The sequence below is a fragment of the Terrapene carolina genome, unplaced genomic scaffold, assembly GCF_002925995.2.
Source record: "Terrapene carolina triunguis isolate 2854851 unplaced genomic scaffold, T_m_triunguis-2.0 Scaffold138, whole genome shotgun sequence".
NCBI lineage: Eukaryota > Metazoa > Chordata > Testudines > Emydidae > Terrapene > Terrapene triunguis.
Genome location: NW_020664489.1, coordinates 3,229,235 through 3,251,411, shown reverse-complemented (window position 1 = coordinate 3,251,411; position 22,177 = coordinate 3,229,235). Strand labels below are relative to the sequence as shown.

General features: G+C 43.5%; 1 protein-coding gene across 3 annotated transcripts in view; it reads left to right on the top strand.

Annotated features, from left to right (window-relative positions):
- The first annotated feature begins 1,380 nt into the window (after nucleotides 1-1,380).
- ALKBH8 (alkB homolog 8, tRNA methyltransferase) overlaps nucleotides 1,381-22,177 on the top strand; it is an 80,822-nt gene continuing 60,025 nt past the window's right edge. Inside the window, exons 1-6 of one of the 3 annotated variants that reach the window (XM_026653418.1) lie at nucleotides 1,381-1,397; nucleotides 8,192-8,381; nucleotides 15,434-15,674; nucleotides 17,392-17,523; nucleotides 18,493-18,588; nucleotides 21,098-21,202. In XM_026653418.1, the coding sequence (XP_026509203.1) occupies nucleotides 8,253-8,381; nucleotides 15,434-15,674; nucleotides 17,392-17,523; nucleotides 18,493-18,588; nucleotides 21,098-21,202 (703 nt within the window). In that variant the 5' untranslated portion in view covers nucleotides 1,381-1,397; nucleotides 8,192-8,252. Of the gene's footprint in view, nucleotides 1,398-1,778; nucleotides 1,853-7,424; nucleotides 7,596-8,191; nucleotides 8,382-15,433; nucleotides 15,675-17,391; nucleotides 17,524-18,492; nucleotides 18,589-21,097; nucleotides 21,203-22,177 lie in introns of those variants that run through there. The other 2 variants (XM_026653417.1, XM_024217170.2) reach the window with 2 other exon arrangements.

The window sequence follows — 22,177 nt, the reverse complement described above, 5'->3', positions numbered from 1 at the left end:
CTCCCCCCGACCCCGGCGGCCAGAGCGCCGGGGGCAGGGTCGCGAGCCCCAGCGGGGGCTCGGCTCTCCCCCCGGCGGCCAGGGCGAGGGCGAGGGCGGGGGGGGCGGCGAGCCCGGCTGTGGCCCCGCGCTCCCCGGCGGCCGGAGCGTCGCGCCGCCCCCCTCCAGGTGCCGCCCCAAGCACCAGCTTGGGTGCCTGGTGCCTGGAGCCGGCCCTGGCTGTAGCCCATGAAAGCTTATGCTCTAATAAATTTGTTAGTCTCTAAGAAAATACTGTGTTTGGGGATTTATATAATTACCATCTCTAAGGCACCTACCACCTTGGTGTCTAGATGCCATAGACAATGAAGAGGAAAAAATCCTAGTTTCTGTGTGCAAAGATACAGAATTTTCTGTCCCTGCCTCTCTCAGTTTATGGATGCTATCCAAATCAGTGAGGAATGCATGCTCAAAATAAGAATTAATATTTGCAATCAGAGGAAGGAAAGTAAAACTACGATTCAGAACCTAGTAGGAAGTATATTTGGTTTTCTCTGGGGAAAAACAGAAGACTCTTCCCGTTAGAAATCCAACCTGCACTCTTAGGTGTTCAGCTTCTGAGCCATAGATCTAAAGGCTAAGGGGTAGGCCAGTGGTTTTTTCAACCTGTGGTCCGCAGATGCCTGGGGGTCCACAGACTATGTCTACAATTTCCAAAGGGGACTGCACCTCCATTTGAAATTTTTTAGGGTCCACAAATGAAAAAAGGTTGAAAACCACTTGTGTAGGCCAGTGGTTCTCAAGCAGGGGTCCGAGGCCCCCTGCGGGGGTCACAAGCAGGTTTCAAGGGGTCCGCCAAAATAAACCAGAGAGCAGAGCCAGCGTTAAGAGTCGCTGGGGCCCAGGAAAGAATGCCAGAGCCTGAGCCCCACCATGCGGGGCTGAAGCTCGAACCCTGCTGCATGGGGCTGGAGCCAAAGCCAGAGCAACTTAGCTTCGCAGGTGCCCCTGTGGCATGGGGCACTGGGCAATTGCCCTGCTTGCTACCCCCTAACTCCAGCTCTGGCTTTTAATCTATTGCAGAATGTATGCAGAAAAACAGCTGTTGTGGCACAGGCAGGCCGTGGAGGTTTTATAGCATGTTGGGGGGCTGCAGAAAGAAAAAGGCTGAGAACCCCTGGTGTAGGCAGGCAGTAAAACCTGCCTCACCCACGTCACTGCGGGAGGGTGAGACTGCACTGCCTCAGGGATGCTGCAGGGTGAGCACGCGCAGGAGATGATGAGACCACACAGCTACATGGGGACTAGAGGGTTAACAGGGAAGGGAAGCTGCTGCCACAGACATGATGGGAGCTGTAGGCAGCGAGGCTCATGGGAGTTGTAGTCCAGGGTTCCCCAGAATGGCGGCCTCCAGCAAGGTAATGTGCATTGTTTCCTCTGCCACTTCCAGCGGCTGAACGAGTCACAGCTGAGCTCCGGGGGCCACGCTCAAAGCTGGGCGGACGCGGCTGGCTTCAGTGGCATCGGGCCAGGGGTGAACGTGGCCCATGGTAGTCACTGTGTTAACGTGATCAGGAGTAATGGCTTGTTGTCAAATCCAGTCCCGAGGATGGGCTGGGCTGGAGCTCAGGGTCTGTGCTGCAAGGAACTACTCCTTTGGGGAGGGGTCACTCTTTGGCTGAATTTGCTCTGACAGCAGCCGGTTCGGGGCCCGTCAGTGACATGGATAACGGGGGCTTTAGGAGACAATTCGTCTCTTAACCCCCTCGTGGCAGAGTGCAATTCTGATCAGCCTTGCCATGCTGCCACTGGGAACCCCTGTGTGTCAGGAGGACTCTCCCAGGGTTTTATGTTGCTCTGCCCCACTCCTGTGGTAAGTACTTGTTTACATAGGCTGATGTATAAGGCTACCCAGGTACATGCACATGGAAAATACCTAAACCCTTTCTATAATGTAAGCTTTCCTCGGCAAGGGGATTGTGTGCACACATGTACACCTGTGCTGTACAAGAAAGTCGCTGTTGGCAGCATGGGCCAGTGCATAGTGCACAGGACTGAGAGGGTGGAGACGTGTTCTAGTTCATGCTGTGCCACTGATCTCTGCATTATTTAGGGCAAGTCACTTCATTTTTCTGTTTCCCTTCCCACCAGGGTTTAATTTGTGCCACAGCTTGCCAGGGCTGCGCCCCAGCACCTCTGGGCTTGCTGCAGAAGTTATGAATGTAAAAAAATGGCTTGAGCCCCAGCACCTCTTGCATTACAAATTAAGCCCTGCTTCCCACCCTTTTCCTGTCTTCCTTTTCCAGTCACTTTATAACTGGGCATAGTGCTCCATCTGCTGGTAACTAGCATGCCAAACTACAATCTAAATTGATCTCGCTGTTCTGTTCAGAAATTGCTCCTAAAACATATGGGGCCAGTCCAGGTTCTCCATTGTTAAGCAAAACTCTCCATTAACTCTTTCCATGAATTTCAGTGTGGCATGATATGGATCATTATATTCACAACTAAAACTGCCAGTAGAGCATGATTGTGCCTGTGTTTTTGTTTTAATTTCGATGCATTTTGAGGGGTTGTTTTTCAATGCAAATGAGTTAAGGTTGGTAATAATGGGTCTGATTCTCCATTGCCTTGTACCTTTTATGGTAATTTTGATGTGTACAAAGTGGGTAAAAAAATGTTACAAAATAGGAATGATAGAGTTTTTCACTCACCGTGCACAGGTCTAAGGGCTTGATTTTGCACCATTAAAGTTAATGGGAGCTTTGTCATTGTTTTCAATAGACATAGAACTGAGCCTTAAATGGATATGTAATGTACAAGACAGTGGAGAATCAGTCCCAATATGTGCAGGCAGACAGTGTGCAAGCTTTCCTATATAGAGTCCTCCATACCATTGTTCTTAAATCCCAGCCTGTGTTTGCCTTTGATATTCAAATCCTGAAGTGATTGATTAGTGAATCAGGCCAAAATCCTTGCTATAAATAGATGCCCATTTCAACAAAAGGGACTTTTTCATTTCTTATGTGTGCGCTCATCTAACTTATCTTTGTCTCTTTTTGTCAGAGACTTTTTCCCCACTACACTTCTACCTCGATATAACGCTACCCGATATAACACGAATTTGGATATAACGCGGTAAAGCAGTGCACCGGGCCGGGGGGTGGGGGGGCTGCGCACTCCGGTGGATCAAAGCAAGTTCAGTATAACGCGCTTTCACCTATAACACAGTAAGACTTTTTGGCCCCCGAGGACAACGTTATATCGAGGTAGAGGTGTATCTTGTTATAATGTTACCCGCCAGTTACAAGTAATAGCTCCTGCAGTAAAAGAGATCTAGTTTCAAGTCTTTAAGGAAAATTGTGTAACGGATTTCTCAAAATGTCTTCTTACAAAGATAAACAGGAGTTTTAACTTTGTTCTTATATTTTTCTCTGTGTTCTCCTCTCCCAAGTGAAAACTAAATTCACTGCACTTTTTGTTTAAGCAGGTATGAGTTTCCCTGTTTTCTTGTATTCTGAAACACACATTACAGGCATTGCTATGCTCCAGTTGTTTCATTGTTTTGTTTTCAACTACAGTCTATTCAGATAAGAAAAGTATTCTGAACTTGCAGTCTTCATAGGCAAGTGTGATCGCCCTTCAAGGGACACTGCTGTGGACTGAGCCCACAACTTTCTGACACTACTTGGCAAAGAGGTCAAAGACTGAATGGGCATGGAAATTCTCCTATCCCCCTCAACCCTACTAGTAATCAGTTGAAACACATTTTCAGAACAGAGTTGTTGCTGCTGTCCCTGCTGGAACTTGTTCTATTGATAGAGGACATCACTTTCCAGTGCTGGCAATTCATTTCTTTTCACAAGCATTTTAATTCACCTTAAGGTTAAAGAAGGGGGGAGGAAAAGAGAGAAAATTATTTTTTTAAAGGAATTTCTTCAGCGCTGTTTCATTTCAGGGTTCCAAATTTGTTATTTCCATTTTTTATTAATTATAGTTCCCCTTAAACATTTCCCTTTTGGGGCATAGTTGTGTGTATTTTATGACAGTAGCATTGCAGCAGCCACAAGAAATATATAATTATTATCCCTGTCTGCTTCTTTAGTGCTTTATAACAATTACATTAATATATTTGCATCTACTAAAAAAAATCAAATAAACCATTTCAAGTATAATGTACAATGCAAAGTTGTATCAGTTACACAAATGATGTTTCATTTGACCATCATTTAATTTTTTTTTTATAATATGTTCTCAGATAGCAAATTTGAGTGGTTGCATCTATAGTCTTATATTTGGTGACTACCTGGGCACAGATTTGTATGCCAGGATGCTAATACTGCATCATTTGAGCAGTGCCTCTTGTCCTCAAGACATGCTCATGAGTACCACCTAAGAAATCTTGTTGTCTTTTCATAGGAGGTCTGCTGGTCCAATGATTTTATTGTGGGATTGAACCCTGGCCCTGTGGATTTACAAGGATGAGTCTTTAAGGCCTGAGCTACTGTATCAGGCCAATTAGCTTAGGCAGTAGTTAGTTTATAAACCTCTTTGTGTCAGCCACTAGAGCAGGGCAAAGACCCAGACTAGTTTTAATGGTTGTTACACTGGCGCTAGAGCAGCGGCTCTCAAACTGTGGGTTGGGACCCCAAGGTGGGTTGGGACCCCATTTTAATAGGGGTGGCCAGTATTAGACTTGCTGGGACTCAGGGCTGAAGCTGAAGTCCAAACTCCACCCACACCTGAAGCAGCGGGGCTCAGTCTTCGCCCCCCTCCTGGGGCGTGTAGTAACTTTGTTGTCAGAACGGGGTCGAGGTGCAATGAAGTTTGAGAACCCCGTGTGACGGGTTGGACTCTCTTGTCCCGGATGCCACCTGATGTGCTGGGGTCCCACTGGTTCTGCCCGTTCCACCAGCTTGGGCTTCCTCACCCTGTCTTTGCTGTGCCAGGCCCTCAAGCCTTCTCTAGCACACACACAGGTAAGGCCACACCCAGCTGCAGACACAGACTGAAATCAGCTCTGTGTGGGAAGAATCAGCTCGGGGATTTAGTCAGCACTCACGTGCACACCCCCTTTGGGGAGTAAACCCAAAATAATATTGTCTTGCGCTATACAGAAAAATCTGCACAGTGCAAGCTCATAAAAATCGCCCTCTCCCGCAATGTGGAGAGGGATATGCACAACTTCTTGCTCCCCCAGATATGAATTACAGAAACTGGGTTATGTTATAAACAAGAAATAAGTTTATTAACTACAAAAAGTATTTTTTAACTGATTATAAGGGATAGTAAATAAAACAAAGCAGATTACTGAGCGAATAAAACAAAACATGCAAACTAGGCTTAATACACTCAAAAAACAGGTTACAAAATGTAATTTCTCACCCTCAGTGTTGTTTTAGGCAAGTTGCAGAGTTTCTGTAGCTTCCAGTTAGTTCCCTTTACAGACTGGACCCGTCTCAGCCTGCACTCAACCCTGCCTTTCCCTCCAGGTGTTTTTAGCAGTTTTCTTTCCTGGGCCGGCCATGGAGGAGAGTCAAGATTAACCCTTTCCCCAGCCTTAAAAAGGATTTACTTAAGGTGGGAATCCTTTGTTTGATCCCCATCTCCCTACAGTGGAAAAGTACCGACAAGACATTGTCCAGTAGCAGGTGACATGGTCACCTGACCCTGCTGTGTCAATGCAGCATCCCAGTAAACTTCTCAGGAAGGAGTGAGATTAGCATTTTCAAAGTTCTATCATTCTCCTTAATGGCTCATCCAGACTCTTTGCCGACTGTCTGGTGGGCATTTCCCAGGTGAAAACACAGTTGTAATTGTTACATAGTTAATATTCCTAGCTCTTGATACAGAAATGATACATGCATACAAATTGGATAAATACATTCAGCAAATCATATCCTTTCCAATGATATCTCACATGACCCATCTTGCATAAAACATATCTTAGTTATGCCATATTCATATTATAACACTATTTCTAAGAAGAATATGGAGTGTAACGTCACACCCTGCTGTAGAGATTAGTACTGATTGCATTTTTACATATGGATGTGAAGAGTTTGAAAAGATTTTTTGTATTTCATTGGTAGGTCTTGTTTTGCATTAAAACATTTTATTTTTTGAAAGTTCATTTTTAGTGATATAAAATGTCATTAACATCACAGAACGCACACACACTCGACCTTTCCTCTTCAAAGTCCTTTATGCACATGCACTCACAATCTGGAATGGGTGAGCTCCAGGGCAAAAGATCCACTTGCCTGTGTAATGTAGGAACCTTTCCTGTTTGTTTGTTTGTTTATTTATCATTTATACCATGGTTGGCCCCTTAAGTTCCAATGAGGATTGGAGCCCCATTGTGCAGGGTGCTCTACAAACACAGGTTGGGAGACAGTTTTCCTCTGGAGAGTTTATAATCTAAGAGATACACAAACAGATGAAGCATTGAGGATGGGGTGAGACACAAATAGCTAAATATAGTGGTGACTGACACAGATTTTCTACAGTTTGGGGCAGGGGGCTGACAGGTGGGAAAGGGTTAGCAGGAGTAAAGGAATGGGAGAAGGAGGAAAAGGGGAAGAGGGACAGTCATAGCTCATCTGTCTAGCCAGTGCTGTCAGAAAGAAGTGGGAGAAGATAGGAGAGACAGAAAATATAGGGCAAGAGGTAGAGAACACACTGTAGGGAAAGAGAGGGCAAAATCCTGGCCCTGCTGTAGTCAGCGGGAGTTGTGCATTGACTTCAGTGTGGCCAGAATTTCACCCTGAGAGTTTGAAAGAGGTGGAAGGAGACAGAAAGGAAAAGGAGGCAGAAACCAAGGACAGTGCCGGAAAAGATACAGCATGATCTGTGATAGGAAAGAAAATGTGATATGAAGCCAGGAAGGGTAAGAAGATACAACATAAACAGGGAAAGGGTCGGGAGTGAGTCAGCTTTTAAAAATGTATTAAGTAGAAAGTTGATTGACAAAATGTTACCATTATACGGATTGTTTCATTTTAATTGAAAATTTCCATGTTTCTTTTAACACAATATAAACATTTTCTCTGGAAAGCTGATGCTTTTTGTGAAAAGATTTGGTTAGGGCTAGTCAACACTGGCAACGCTAAAGTGCTGCCACGGCTGCGCTTTAATGTGGCTTGTGTGGTCACGGCTCTTAAAAAACCCACCTCCACGAGAGGCTAGCTCCCAGCGCTGGTGCACTGTCTACACTGGTGCTTTACAGCACTGAAACTTGCTGCGCTCAAGGGGGTGTTTTTTCACACCCCTGAGAGAGCAAGTTGCAGCACTGTAAATTGCCAGTGTAGACAAGCCCTTCGTCGAAAGCCTTATTTTCTGTCGAAAAACAGTTTGAATGGAAGATTTTTGACACATTCTATTGAATGTCATATTGAATTTACAGTGCACAGCTGTTTCATTCCTTTCAGTGACGGGGCCTGGTTTCGGAGAGCTGTGTTGTATAGGTGTTTGATTTCAATCCCACTCAAACATTGCAAGGATGGAAGTTCAACTCAGATTTGGACATTTGTGGGTTCTTGTTCCACTCCGGAGATATTGGAGAAGGGGGTGAAACCAACTGAAATAACAGGATGAAAACCATAGTGGAGGAGCAGGTAGGGTGAAAAACTAATGCCATAAACTTGTGAATAAAGGAACAGAATAGGGAAGAGATTAAACACAAATGGAAAAAAAATCTGGCATCATAGGACTCCCCTCATAGCAGCCTAGCTGGTTTGGAATGTTTTCTTCCTTAATATGTAGCATAGGTTGCCCTTTATTTTGCATGAATCACCCCACAGGAAAAAAATCCCATGGGGATGAATTGAAGGGGGAAAAACAGTTTTTGCATTCAAGTTAATTTTGTGATCCTCTCCCCCAAATTGTAAGATTTGTAAAATTGTGAACTAAATGAAGTTCCCCATTCCTACCTTAAAAAGGACTTGTGAGGGAGGTGAATAATCTCACCGGAGCAGTGTGAAGTAGGTGAGTTTTGTTCTCCATTTTTCAAATGGGGGAAAAAAATGGGACACTCCCCCAAGATCTGTGAGGGATTTGTATTAGAGGTGGGATTAGAACAGAGGTGTTATTAGTAATAGAAATAATGGATTTTTTACATAGGAGTTTTATGTTGTCTGTGGCTCTTTAAAAAATATTTTAAAATGGCCTATGAATAAATGACATTCAGGATTTTTTTTTTTTTTTTTTAAAGGAATCTTGAACATTTTCTCCCTTCTGCTGTGGCCTTGTCTTTCCGAATCTCCAGTGCAGAAATGGACAGCACCGGTCAAAACAATCTGAAACGGAATAAATCTGAGAAGAAATTATTGAGGAAACAGATCAAGGCCAGAAACACTTTAATGAGGCATGAGGGCATCGAGTGTGTATCTCACACCACCCAGGTGACTTGAAGCTCTAATTGTTGTTATGTGAGCCTGAATGCACAGCATACGCATATCCTAGCCTCACCTATATATTGGCTAACGTGCAGTTCTGTTCTGAAAAGTGACTGTAAAAAAGGCAGTGAGACTCCATGTTGATTGTTTCACATTGATTCCAAAGTAGAACTGCACTTTGGGCTTTGGTCAAAGCTCTTTGTCCATGGAGAAACTCCCAGTGACTTTAATGGTCTTTGGACCAGGTCTTTTAGGCTGAGAGGATTGTTCATGTGGCTGGGAAAAGTTCTGATAGCTGTAATTATGTTACTAATAAAATTTGTTACCTTCATCAATTAATATACATGTTAGAGCCACCCATTCCTTTTCCCATATTGCTTTCTTTGTCTCCTCTGCTTTCATTTTTGTGCCTTCATTATTCTTCCCTCCATGCTTCTCCACAAAGCCCAATCTCTCTCCTTCAAACTCCCTATTAAACCCCTCTCCTAGAAATCTTTTCTAACACTAATCCAATACTCACTAGAAATCTCACTTCAGCTTCTCTTATGTAAACTGTTGTCCCATGTCTTGCCTGGTCTGTCTCAGGACTCTTCCTCATTCTAGTCTTATGGTTGCCATTGCAACCTTGGCAGTTGTTTTAAGGCAAGTTGTTGGGCCTGGTTTACACTGAGATTTAAAGCCATGTGAGGATGTAGGTAAATAATGATTTGAAAACCTAGTGCAGATGGCCAATTCTTTGGGGAAGGGACTATCTTTTTGTTCTGTGTTTTTACAGCACTAGCGCAGTGGACTCCTGATCTGTGGCTGGGGCTTGTAGGTGTTACAGCAATCCAAATAAAAATAATACAGTAATAATAGTCAGAATTTGTAGCTGAATTTAACACAGAGACTTTGAAAATCCTCTGAACGTTGTGGTCCAGCGACAATACACAGATTAGGTAATGAAGAGACTTTCCTGAAATTCACTCTTCACTGAGATTTTGTTTGCTAGGTTTCAAGCCAGAAAAATTTCTTTTATGATTGCATTGTAAATCTCTGGAAAATGTGATTTTTTTTTTTTTTATAGAAGTACTGACACTGTCCTGAGACTTCATAATAGAAATATCTCTCAGTAGTTTCTCAGACATGTCACCTAGCACTCCTTGTTCAGATTTTAAGAGTACTGTCATCCTTTTCCATTTATTAAATCTTTCCTTCCCATTTTCAAGCCAATTTTCTCTCATTTGGAAGAATTAGACACTATAATTTGAAACAACAAAACTTTTTAGGATCTGCTTTCAGAAAAGGTAATAGAGCATTTATAGAAATGCTTTTAGAAAAAGATTGGCTGCCTCATTCTGGGAAAGATGTTGAGAAGAAACAATGTGTGAAACACAGATATGCCATTTTAGGGCAATAACAGAATATGCTTGCTAATTATATGAAGGCATCGATATTGACTCCATACTTAAAGTTGCATTTAATTTGCCCTTAAAGTAGGACTAAAATCCCTCTGTTTCAAACTGAAATGATTGATTTACTATCCAAACGTGGCAAAATAACTATTCAGAAGACAATTGGACCTTGTCTGTAATTTTTGCAAAATATGTACTATCTTTTGCAGGGGAAATATTTATAAATGCCCCCCCCTTTTGGGGGGGTGTCATATTTTGTTTAGTTCCACTAGCGAAACAACCACACTCCCCCAACACACACACATTCTGATAACTCTTCGGACATCAGCCAGTTTTAGAGACAAGGTGGGTGAGGTAATATCTTTTATTGGACCAACTTCTGTTGGTGAGAGAGACAAGCTTTCAAGCTACACAGGATGGGGACTGATAGATAAGATATAGAGTGATGGCTTTGTGAAAAGTGTTCACCCACAGGTGATGTGGTGTTTTTGTCTTTTATCATTTTCCTGAGAGAGGGCATGTCTACGCTACAAAATTATGTCGACCTATCAGTCCTCATCCTCAAAGGGAACCTGCCCAACACTTTCAAAAGATGAATCTGGGAGTTTAAATTCATAACTTTGCTAGACACTAAAAATCATGGTCTTAATAAAGACATTGGATTTATGTCTTGTTATGACAATCTGTAACCCACTAACCCTCCCTTTTTGGCCTATTACTATAGGGATGTTAATGGGCCACTTCACCTTGAATGGTCCCTTAGAATATGTGCTAATTGCTTATGCCAAACTATCTGTTCCACCTTGTGTTTAGCTGCCATGCTCAGAGTACCTTTCCCAGACCTGATGAAGAGCTCTGTGTAGCTCAAAAGCTTGTTTCTCTCACCAACAAAATAAAAGATATTTCCTCATCTAGTCTCTCTAATATCCTGGGGCCGACACAGCTACAACACTGCATATCAGCCACTTTTGAAATTCTAAAATTAAACACTCAAAAGGTGATTCCCCCTTACTTGAGTGAACCTAAATAAACAGTGGGGATGGCCCTCTCTCTTCCACCCCAGAAAGAGAGAGAGAGAAATTGGCATATGAAGGAGTCTCAGAAGCCCCTCTATCAGCTCCATTTTGAGGCTGCCTCTTTTTGTGATGAACCTGATGGCATGGAGGAGACAGGGACTTTGTGGGAAGCCTGTGATTGAGGGAATCCATCTGTGCTGAGGCATTAGTGCTTGAAGAGAGCCCTGGCTCCAGTGCACCGTAAAGCAATGCTGGGGCAGCTGAGCATATGTCTACACTGCAATGCAAGCCCAGAGTTAGTGGGATTTGAGTCTGCAGACCCTGGGTTTGAAAGCTCAGGGGCTTGAGTGTCCATGCTCATTGGTAACCTTAGGTTAAGAAATTTTGAGTCAGGGCCCCACACTGGGGCACCAGTATCCATACTGCAGTATGCAGACCCGAGTCCAACCAACCATATGCCAAACTACCTAGCGTCCTCCCAAAATGTGGCCGCTCTAGCCCTTGGTTCATGGTGCAGCATTGGAAAACTTGACTGTCCACCCCGCACATCACAGGAAGTTGTCACAGCCTGCCAACACAGCCTGCCAAGCCGTCGTTTTGGCCTGCATGCTTCCAGCAACTGGAGCCAGCAGCATGGAAGAGTCACCATTTGAAGAACTTCTTTTGCTTGGGCTTTCACTTCTGTGTCAGGAAACAGGCAGAGCTTCCATGAGATGCTGGTGCACATTTCAGCAATGTTTTGTGACCCTCCGAAAGCACCTGATGGAGCTAATGACGGAGCAAGAGGAGGACGACGATACAGATACAGAAGAATGGAACTGGCTGGTACAACTCGCGACTCTCAGTATAGTTGCTGATGCCCTCTGTGTAGACCGGTGCTACTGGAGTAGGATTTCAAGCGCAGATTGGTGGGATCCCATCGTTATGCAGACGTGGAATGGCCAGCAATGGGGTCAGAACTTTTGCGTGAAGAGAGCTACATTTCTGGAGCTTTGTGAGCAGCTTGTCCTGTCCCTCCAGCAGCATGAGACCTCTGTGCGGGTGACCATATTGATCCAGAAGTGGATTGCTATCTGTCATAAACATACAGCTAAGGGTAGCATAAAATCCCTCCTTACATGTAAAGGGTTAAGAAGCTCAGATAACCTGGTTGGCACCTGACCAGAAGGACCAATGGGGAAAGAAGATACTTTCAAATCGGGGGGAGCGGGGGGAAGGAGGCTTTGTTTTGTGTTGTGTGGGTGTTCTCTCCGGAGACAAAGGGAGAGACCAAGCAAGTAATCCAGCTCCCACTGAAATGATACATCTAATATTACAGAAATAGTAAGTAATAGCAAGGAAATGCGTTAGAGCGTCTTTTGTTTTAGCTTGTGAATTTTCCCTATGCTAAGAGGAAGATTTATTCCTGGTTTTTTTGTAACTTTAAAGTTTTGCCTAGAGGGGAAATCCTCTGTGTTTTTGAATCTTTTCTTACCCTGTAAAGTTATCTTCCATCCTGATTTTACAGAGGTGATTCTTTTATCTTTAAATAAATTCTTCTTTTAAGAACCTGATTGATTTTTCATTGTTCTTAAGATCCAAGGGTTTGGGTCTGTGTTCACCTGTACCAATTGGTGAGGATATTATTCTCAAGCCTTCCCCAGGAAAGGGGGTGTAGGGCTTGGGGGAATATTTTGGGGGAATAGGACTCCAAGTGGTCCTTTGCCTGATTCTTTGTCTAAATTACTTGGTGGTGGCAGCATACTGTTCAAGGACAAGGTGGAACTTGTGCCTTGGAAAAAATTTTAACCTAAGCTGGTACAAATAAGCTTAGGGGGTCTTTCATGCGGGTCCCCACATCTGTACCCCAGAGTTCAGAGTGGGGAAGGAACCCTGACACTATCACTGTCTGGAAGCTGGCTACCTCAGACTGCTACAGGTCTATTGCTAACCAATTTGGTGTTGGAAAGTCAAATGTGGGTAAAGTGGTGATGTAGGCTTCTGAGATGATCAGGCGTGTGATTTACCCAGCTGGGGTGGGCAGAAACTATATTTGTGAAGTAATTGCTGGTTTTGAGAGAATGAGCTTTCCAAACTGCATCAGAGCCGTTGATGGGACTCGTGGCACTCAGGGAGCAAATGAGTACATAAAGGGCACTACTCTGCTATTACGCTTGCCCTTGTGGACCACAGAGGCTGATTTATGGACACCAATGTGAGCTGCACTGGAAGGAGGGATCATGATACCAGGGTTTTCTGCTGGGCAGGAGTCTACCTTCATGGACAGGCTGGGATTCTATTTCCACCAAAGGATATTGTCATAAATGGAGTTACTGTCCCCACGTAATCCCTTTTACCTTGGCTTATGAAACTGTATCCTGATCTCGGGGCCTGACAAAAGAAGGGTTAATCACACTCTGAGTGGGTGCAGAATGGTGGTTGAATGTGCGTTTGGCAGACTGAAATCCCACTGGCACTATCAACAGACCTGTTTGGATTCCAGTGTCATCAATGCTGTCTGCATCACTGTGGCTTGCTGTGCTCTTCACAATCTGTGTGAAGCCAAAGGTGAGCTCTTTGCCCCTCAATGGAGCTATGGCAGTGATGGATTGCCGAACCAGTGCACTCAGCCAGAAAGTGCACCTGTGACAGCAGGATGCACCCAGGTAACACAAATCAGGGATGCTCTGTGCTCCCACATTATGGATTTGCACGGACCAATGGAAGAGAGAGAACAGCATGTTTAGGAATGTTTTTGTACATCAATATTTACAGTAAATGATGTATTGTCACAGCACACAACGAAATGTGTGTGGGGGGAGGATATTGCCACTGTACACAGTGAATGGGGCATATTAACAGAATCATAGAAGATTAGGGTTGGACGAGACCTCAGGAGATCATCTAATCCAACCCCCCTGCTCAAAGCAGGACCAACTCCAATTAAATCATCCCAGCCAGGGCTTTGTCAAGCCAGGCCTTAAAACCTCTAAGGATGGAGATTCCACCACCTCCCTAGGTAACCCATTCCAGTGCTTCACCACCCTCCTAGTGAAATAGCGTTTCCTAATATCCAACCTAGACCTCCCCTCACATATGTGCTCTTGGGACCAGGAAGCAGCACGCTTGGCAAAAGATGACTTCTGGTTGATGGCCGTACCTAACGCGGGAGAAGGTTTACTCTGTAGCTCAGTGGTCAGAATAAAGGGGAAGGGTTAAACGCTGCCTGGCTGTACAAGTGGGGTTACTTCCATTTCCTGAGGGGTCAATTGGCTACTCTTGGGATAGAGAGGACAAAGAACAGTGTCCCATGGGTTTGTGGGATAGTATTGGCTAACTCTCAGCCTGAGCTGCATCCACAAATGCAAAACGATGGCGTTTGGACCCGAGTGCCAGTGGGACCTAGGCTCAAATCGTCTCATCCTGCAAGGTCCTGGGGCCTGGGCCTGAGTACGACAGGATTGTGTGTAAATGGAAGAGGGGTTTGGGCTCAAGCCTGTGTCTGAGCCCAGGCTTGCATTGCAGTGTGGCCATACCCCGAGTGTAGCTGCACTGAGACATTGTCACATCGGTGATGGCGAATTGTCCCATTGAGACTACTCCCGTGCATAAGTGTTTGGAGGATGAACTGGGGCCCTAAAGCTGTATTTTGTATTGTGTAGCAGGCCCCCTGGGTGATTCCGTTCTTTCATCAGGATGTCCAGTATCTCTTTACTTGTAGCATTATGGGGCATCCCCAGCAAGCTAGCATCAACTCAGAGAAGTACCCTGAAGGGGATCTGAAGTTGGATTCTGAGCTGATCCTGCTCAGGGCTGATTCTGCTCAGCACTGGTTGCATGGTTGGTCCCTAAAATGGGGCATGAGGGATACCTCATATTGCTTTCAAGTGACCTTCCTCCCCTGGCCCAATGAAAGAATAGCACTAGTGGGCTATGCTAATGAATGCATCAGACTCTCCTCAGACAGAGGAAAGGGTTACCCTTCCTTGCAGAAGAGAGTAAAGAGAAAAATATTGAGGATGATGTTAGAGGCCACTCCTTCAAAAAAAATTATTGGAGGTGTTTAGAAATGGGCTGCTAAGCTCAATTTTCTCTGAGTTCATTTGTGGGAGCCATAACACTTGGCTGTCATGAAAAAAATCAGGCAGATACAGTTAATACAATGGGATTTATTTTTGTTCCACCCTTTCAAAGGTATTGCAGGACACTTACAGCCAACTGTTAGCTATGGAATCTGCAAATACAAATAAATTGTGTAGCTGAGGGACAAGAATGTTCAGGGCATGTGCAAAGCACATGTTATCCAGGTACTGTAAATGTGTAGACACCCCCCCCCCCCCCCCGCACAGATACCGGTTTGCAGGCACAGTTGTGGTGTCTGCACACACAAACATGGGCATGTTATTTCTCTCCGAGCTTGAATGCTCTTGTTCTGTAAAAGCCTTTCCCTTAAGTGTGTGCTGTACTAATGTGCTCTGGGCTTCAAATACCCGCAGACTAATTGAAATATAAACATTTCCTTTGGTATATCAAACAGAATAACCACAGACCGATTTAGAGATAATAGCTTCATTTCTCTTTATGACACTTGTGTTTGTGAAATGCTATTTTCAGGTAAACAAATCAGTGGTGACCGCTAACATGTCTATTTTTAATTTTTTTAAATTAGAACTTGGTCGTTGCCAATGGAGGTCTGGGTAATGGTGTGAATAGACACCAGCTGCTCAGGCTAGTAGAGGAATGTGGATTGGTGGAAGCACTCTTAATGCCTCCAAATAAACCCTATTCAGTTGTGAAATATGGATCGACAGAAGAAGCCAAGAAAGCCTATGACACTCTCAATGGGAAAGAGATAACACTGGAGGACTCCGACCAAAATGTTACTCTGTATGTTAACTTTGTGGAAAAAGGTATCAATATTCTGCTATCCCATAAAGCATCACTTTTCTTCCTTTGCTTTTCAGTTGCATGTTATAGTGGAATTGTGGATAGAATTCTGGCCCCATGAGAGTCAATGGAAGTTTTGTCATGGACTTCAATGGGATCAGAAATTCACCTTATATTTTTGAACTGTGTTTGGTGAATCATTCCTGGTTTTTGTCTTTTATTTTATTATATGGCACTTAGAGCAGTCTGTGGATGCTTGCAACAATACTTTATATGGCTAAATAAAATAGATGAATAAATACATATATCAAATATAAGGGTCAGCTTTTCCAGGAACCTGAAAAGCAAAATTAATTGCCCAAAAGGATCAAACAATAATAGGAGCAATAATCTACTTTCCTCATGAACCAAAGTCTAGGGAAAAAAGAGGGGTCTTGCAGCATACCCTGAAATCTGGTCTCTTGTAGTCTGAGGCATGGAGTGAATGCCAGAACTAAAGACCCTTCACAGAAAATGTCCTGCTAGCAGCTCCTTCTTGTTTAATGCTAGGAGGCTGCAGCTGGAACACCTCCATGAGCACATGTGGTCGTATAAGGTGGGGAGAGAGATGGTCTCTCTGGTAGCTTGGAGCCAAACCGTTTGTTGCTGGAGAGGAAGGATGGTCTTTGTGGTGAAGACAATAGGTTGGGACTTAGGAGGTCTGAGGTCAATTCCCATTCTACGGACTTCCTGTGTGACCTTGGCCAAGTCACTTAATCTCTCTGCGCCTTAGTTTCTCATCTGTAAAACAGGAACAATAACACTCGCCCATTTAGATTGTGAACTCCGTCTCTTTGTGTTTGTAGAGCACTTAGCACAATGAGGTCCTGATCTTGGCCCCTAAACTCTACCATAGTACAGATCATTTTCAATAATAATTCATAGGGCTGCAAGTTGGGAGCCTGTTACGTAAGTCATTTTCTATCAAGATAGGTGTTGCAGTGAACATTTCATCACATCTGGTTGGAGAGCTACAAATGGCCATCTTCATTTTATATCATTTCTTACATTTAAGAAACAGCATATAGCATTCAGACATACTTTCTTCACTGTACTCTATGCTTGTCAATCACAAGCAGTGACAAATCCTGAGTCCTGGCAAAATAAAATTGAATCCAAGTAGAATCTCCCCTGAAATGCATGGGAAAGTTTTGACCTTTATTTTAACAGACAAATCAGATATTTTTTGAGAGTGGAAAACACTAAGGCTACGTCTTCACTACCCGCCGATCCGGCGGGTAGCAATCGGTTTATCGGGGATCGACTTACCGCGTCTCGTGAAGACGCGGTAAAATCGATCCCTGATCGCTCTGCCGTCGACTCCGGAAATCCACCTCGGCAAGAGGCGGCAGCGGAGTCGGCGGCAGCGCGGCAGCGGTCGGCTTTCCCCCGTCCTCACCACCAGGTAAGCCGACCTAAAATACGCAACTTCAGCTACGGTATTCACGTAGCTGAAGTTGCGTATCTTAGGTCGGAACCCCGCTGTAGTGTAGACCTAGCCTAAGTCTCTCGGGTCCTACACAGTGAGATTTGAGAATTGGGTTGTATAGCACAGAACTTGGATTCTGATCCTGTTTTATGCTACCAAGGAGGATAATTAGTTCAGATGATGATCAATCTGGGGTTTATCATTATTGATAAAAGAACACAAGTGGATCATTTTCCATAAGCAGTAGCACTGTTTTATTTTTATACCCATAGTGCATTGGGAGGACATTATACCTATTAGCCTGCCTCCAGGCCTGATGATGGTTGAAGAGCTCGTGTCTCCTGAAGAAGAACAAAAAATGTTGGAAAGTATTGATTGGACAGAAAATGAAGTCATTCAAAATGGTTAGTAGAACCACAGAAAGTGAGACCTTGAAAAATACCTGCAAATTGTCCTTTTGTTGAATTTAATTTCTGCAAGAAGTCTGCATCTTGGATAATTTATTCCTTAAAATCATTCTGTATATTTAGTCCTTTTAAAATTGAGTTCTATATCATACAGTTACAATTAACCAGAGGCATGTGGTGTAAGGTGATCCCCATGAATGGGTTAATTTGAATTATGCTTCTGCTTCCAGAAGCAGCTAGTGTAGAGTCATTTCCTGACAGCATGGTCAGTCAGTGAGTTTGTTCTCAGAATGCAGCACCTGTAATTTGACAGCCTTCCTGGGAGCTGGAGCTTTTGGAGCACCAGAGAGAAGTCAAAGCTCCCTTCCCAGTTGCTCATGTAGTTTCAAATGAGCTCTGTGGAATTAAATTTCTTAACAAAGCCAGTTATTTTTTCCAGTTAGCTTCCATATTACAAAGTAGCTTTTACTCCTTGACACAGCACAAAGCATTATATTGACTTTAGTTAGTGTGCAGTGTAATGATGCAAGGAAGTGAAAGTTCCTATTATGTCCATATCATGAGCTTGTCCAAAGTGTCAGCCATGGCTCAAGAAAATTGGTACTGTTGTCCGAGAGAGACAAACACAAGGTCCAGGGACCTACAGTCCTTGCTCCCATGTGTAAGCATTGACGTCTGTGGGATTGCTACAATGTGTAAAAGCATCGGGGTTTTGACTTCAAAGAGAAGTGGTACTAAAGCTCTGTGTTGTTTAGTCACTCTTAGTACATGGGAAAGTTGAGTTGTATATTGAGAGTGAGGTTCATAAATAATAGTATTTTCAACTATTGAATAGTTGTTGAGATGCACAGAGATTATATGGAATAGGCATTAGGCAAATACCCTGCAAGCATAGCAAATTGTGTAAATAAATATATTGTGCATATTTTAATATTTTTACATTGTTTAATTTTTTCTGCTTCACAGCCCAGAAGTCTTTAAAACACAGAAGGGTAAAGCATTTTGGATATGAGTTTCGATATGATAACAACAATGTAGATAAAGATAAACCATTGCCTGGAGGTGAGAACTTTCCTATGAAAAGGCATTTTAAAATGGCGTTTGTTTTAAATCTGTTTTCCAACAGATACACACAGAACCTAACTTCAGTACAGTGTAGTGTCCCAGGAAGTTGTGTAACTAAAGCCCTGATTAAGGAAGGCACTTAAACAGGTGTGTAAATCCAATTAACTTCAATGGAATTTAAGGACATGCTTAAACACCCTTCTTGAATAGGGATACTTTCCTGAATCAGTTGCTTAGTAATCATATTTTAGTGTACATGAATGGAACCCATTTTTAATCACTTATAACTTTGTATGTTTAAAGAAGTTTGAAAAAAAATCATGGCTGCCATTCTTCATTGAGGTCTAGCCAAATGTGGATTATGAACTTCTAAATTTCGGTCGTTTTTTGAAGAAACGCTATATGAGGAACATTTCAAATTCATTTTTATACTGGAAAAAGGGTGTGTGTAAAAAAAAATGTTCAAGTTTTCAAGATGGTAAAAATATAATACTTTTAAAAATATTTTTTAACAGATTGAATAACTTGAAAATGGCTGAATGCATTTTCCTTATACTTTCCAAAACAACTCCCCTTTGTGCAGAACTCAATCATGGAAACTTTCTGAAAAATTGTCCTTTGAGTCTGAGAGCTATGAGTCAGAGAAAATAAAGTGAGCCATCCTACAACCTAGCTATATAAATAATAAAATATGGAATTCAGTTGTATTGAAAGTTAAACACAAGTTTTTAAGGTGACATGTATACAGTTTCCCCGTACAGATGCAAGTTACATTGTATTTTGTCTGAAATTGTGCTTAATCATAAAAGTGTTGATATTTGTCTTGGCTGTTTTGTGGCCTCCAGCTAGATGTTAAATGGTCTGTGTGTGAGATGAACATAAACGGAGGGAACAAGTTTTGGAGACAAAAAGCAGTAATAACCGTCAATATTGACAGATTGCTGAAAGGAATATTTCTTAGCATAACATTCAAGTGTGCTGTACTTCATTGAATTTTACAGTTAAGTTTTCGTCCTGTATAGTAGCAAACTGCAAACTCTCTGAAGGTTTCATTTTTGCATATTACTGATAAACTACTTTAAATTCAATAGATTTATTAGGAGGCTTTATTTAATTCAACATTTGAATCAGTAGCAGGCTTTAAGGGTTAAATGTTAAGGGTCAAATTTTCAAAGGGGTCTGTCATAGGTTGGCCGGCCCCAGTAAATGAAGTAGCTCCCCTGTGCCAGTGCAGATGCTCCCATTTGTGCAGCGCTGGCAGCTACAAAAGATCAGGAAGAGACCCAGTGAGGGAGAGAGTCCTCGTGAGAGTCTGTCAGGAGACTGGAGGAGGTTTGTGGGAAAAGCTGCAGGGAGCAGAAAGCTCTCTGCAAGATCATCCCTGGGAAGAGGGAGGAATTGGAGACTGTATGTTTGGGACCTGAAAGTAGGAGAGCAGCAAGTGGGGTTTGCTGGCTGGCAGTCCCAAGCCAGAGAGCCAGGGCCAAAAGGCTGGAGAAGGCTGAAGGCAGGAGGAGCAGCAGAGGGAGTTGGCTGCTGGAGCTAAGGGTGGAGAGGGCTGACAGCAGGGGAACAGCAGAGGGGCTTACCCATTGACATTCCAGGGCCAGAGAGTGAGACTGAGAGGAACCATGGGAGGGCTGGGAGGTGTGAGGGATGCTCCCAGCAGAGAGGCAGTCGGGGTTCCAGCTGGGAAGAGCGGGATTGCACTTTGGTTGGAAGGGCCTGGTGGCTGTCCTGATACAAGGACAGGAGAGGGCTGCATTGGAGAGCTGGGGTGTGGTGAGAGATGCCAGGGGTGTGTCTTGCATGTGCTGTTTGGACTATGCTGGGGGAAAACTGGACTATGATAATGGGACTTTTGTTGTGATTTATGTGGACTGTACTTTCTTTAATAAGATAACCCTACAAGGGCTATATTTGCCCTCAGAAAGATTCTGTGGACTATTTTGGGGGAGTCTGCAGGAGGGAAACTGAGGCAGGCATGTCTGTCATTCAGCAGCCTGCATAGGAGGGTGCTCCAGGCAGGGACTGCCCTAAGACAGGGTCTTAACTCAGCCTTTAATTTTGTGCAAAGCACTTATGCACCTGGGTGAAATTCTGCACCCATTGGGGTGAATGGGGATTTTGCCATTGATTTCAGTGACACTGAATTTGGCACCCAGTTATTTATGTTCACAGACAATAGAAATTCCGCATGCAAACAGTGGGCCCAGTGCTGCCAGTCCTTTGAGTGTGGAGGGCTTCTAAAAACTCCTCATAGTCTGTGCAAGTTACACACGTAGAGGGTTTGCAGGATTAGACCCGCTATTTCCATGCATACATCATAGTGAGTACAAAATTGCCTGTGTAATTGATGAGGTGCACAGACTTACAAGCCCCATTTTGGCTATTGTATTTTATCATATTTCTGTGTATTTTGTCCAGTTGTTAGATTTCTCCTTCACCAAAAGCAGGAAAAAAGAGTAGGAAAACATCTGGTTTATACTTCTGTTTGTACTAACAGGGCTCCCGGAAATTTGCAGCATGCTTCTGGAGAAGTGCTTGAAGCAGGGATATATCAAACATAAACCTGATCAGCTGACAATAAACCAGTATGAACCTGGACAAGGTAAGTGCATTTGCCCTTTAAAAAAAAATCAAACTCAATATTTTATCTAGGATTGAAAACAGAAAACCAGCTACAATGGCTATGATTCAGAGACAGCACTTCTGCATCTGCCAAGTTCCACAGGGATGCTTTCATGAATTGAGGGCAGTGTCTGGATGCAGTCTTCCTAACTTGGGAGATTTAAAGATACCCTGGTATTGAAAATGTGTAACTGAGATTAGAATCTGGCCCAAGCGTCTTAGGCCAGGTCATGGAAGCTGATCATGTAATAAAAGAGTTGATAACCTGGAGAGGTAAACAGTCCATGTATGACAGGATCAACCAAACACATTTTTCACTCACTTCCTGAGACAAAGATTCAGGAAAATCACCTGATCCAAGTATAACTGCAGGAGTTTCAACGGGCTGGCCAAACTCCAACCTTTCCTGCCATCTTCTGCCAGCAACAAGAAGCCTCCTTCTATAAGTACATGTGAGAGCATCTTCAGGATGATGCAAACTGTATCCCCATACTGGAGGAGGGGAGTGCTGCTCCAACAATCTCTTCCAGACTCAGTAGGACAGAAGAGGTAGTTACTTCCACTCAGGCATCCACAGGGTAAAGCGTATGCTGTGCTTTTTGCTGAGTTCAGTCATCAAGGCAAGGTACCTGGCTTTGGCTTTCCCTTCTCTGGAATATATCTGGTTTGTCCTTATGAATGAAGGACAAACACTTCCCTTCCAGAATTAATCTCTGACAGTGTACATAGTATCTGCCATCTTAGGGTCTAGACATCTGACCCTGTTTGTTCACATATCTGACAGCCAGTTAAATTGGTATGGTTATGTGCTGCTGGCTGGGTTATCTGAATTAATTAGTATGAATTGTAACTTTCTTCCACAAATACAGGATATGTATAAAACCTTTCTTAAGCACTAATCATTTAGGACATTAATTAGCATACAGTATGTGCAATCCAGTGCATTCATATAAAT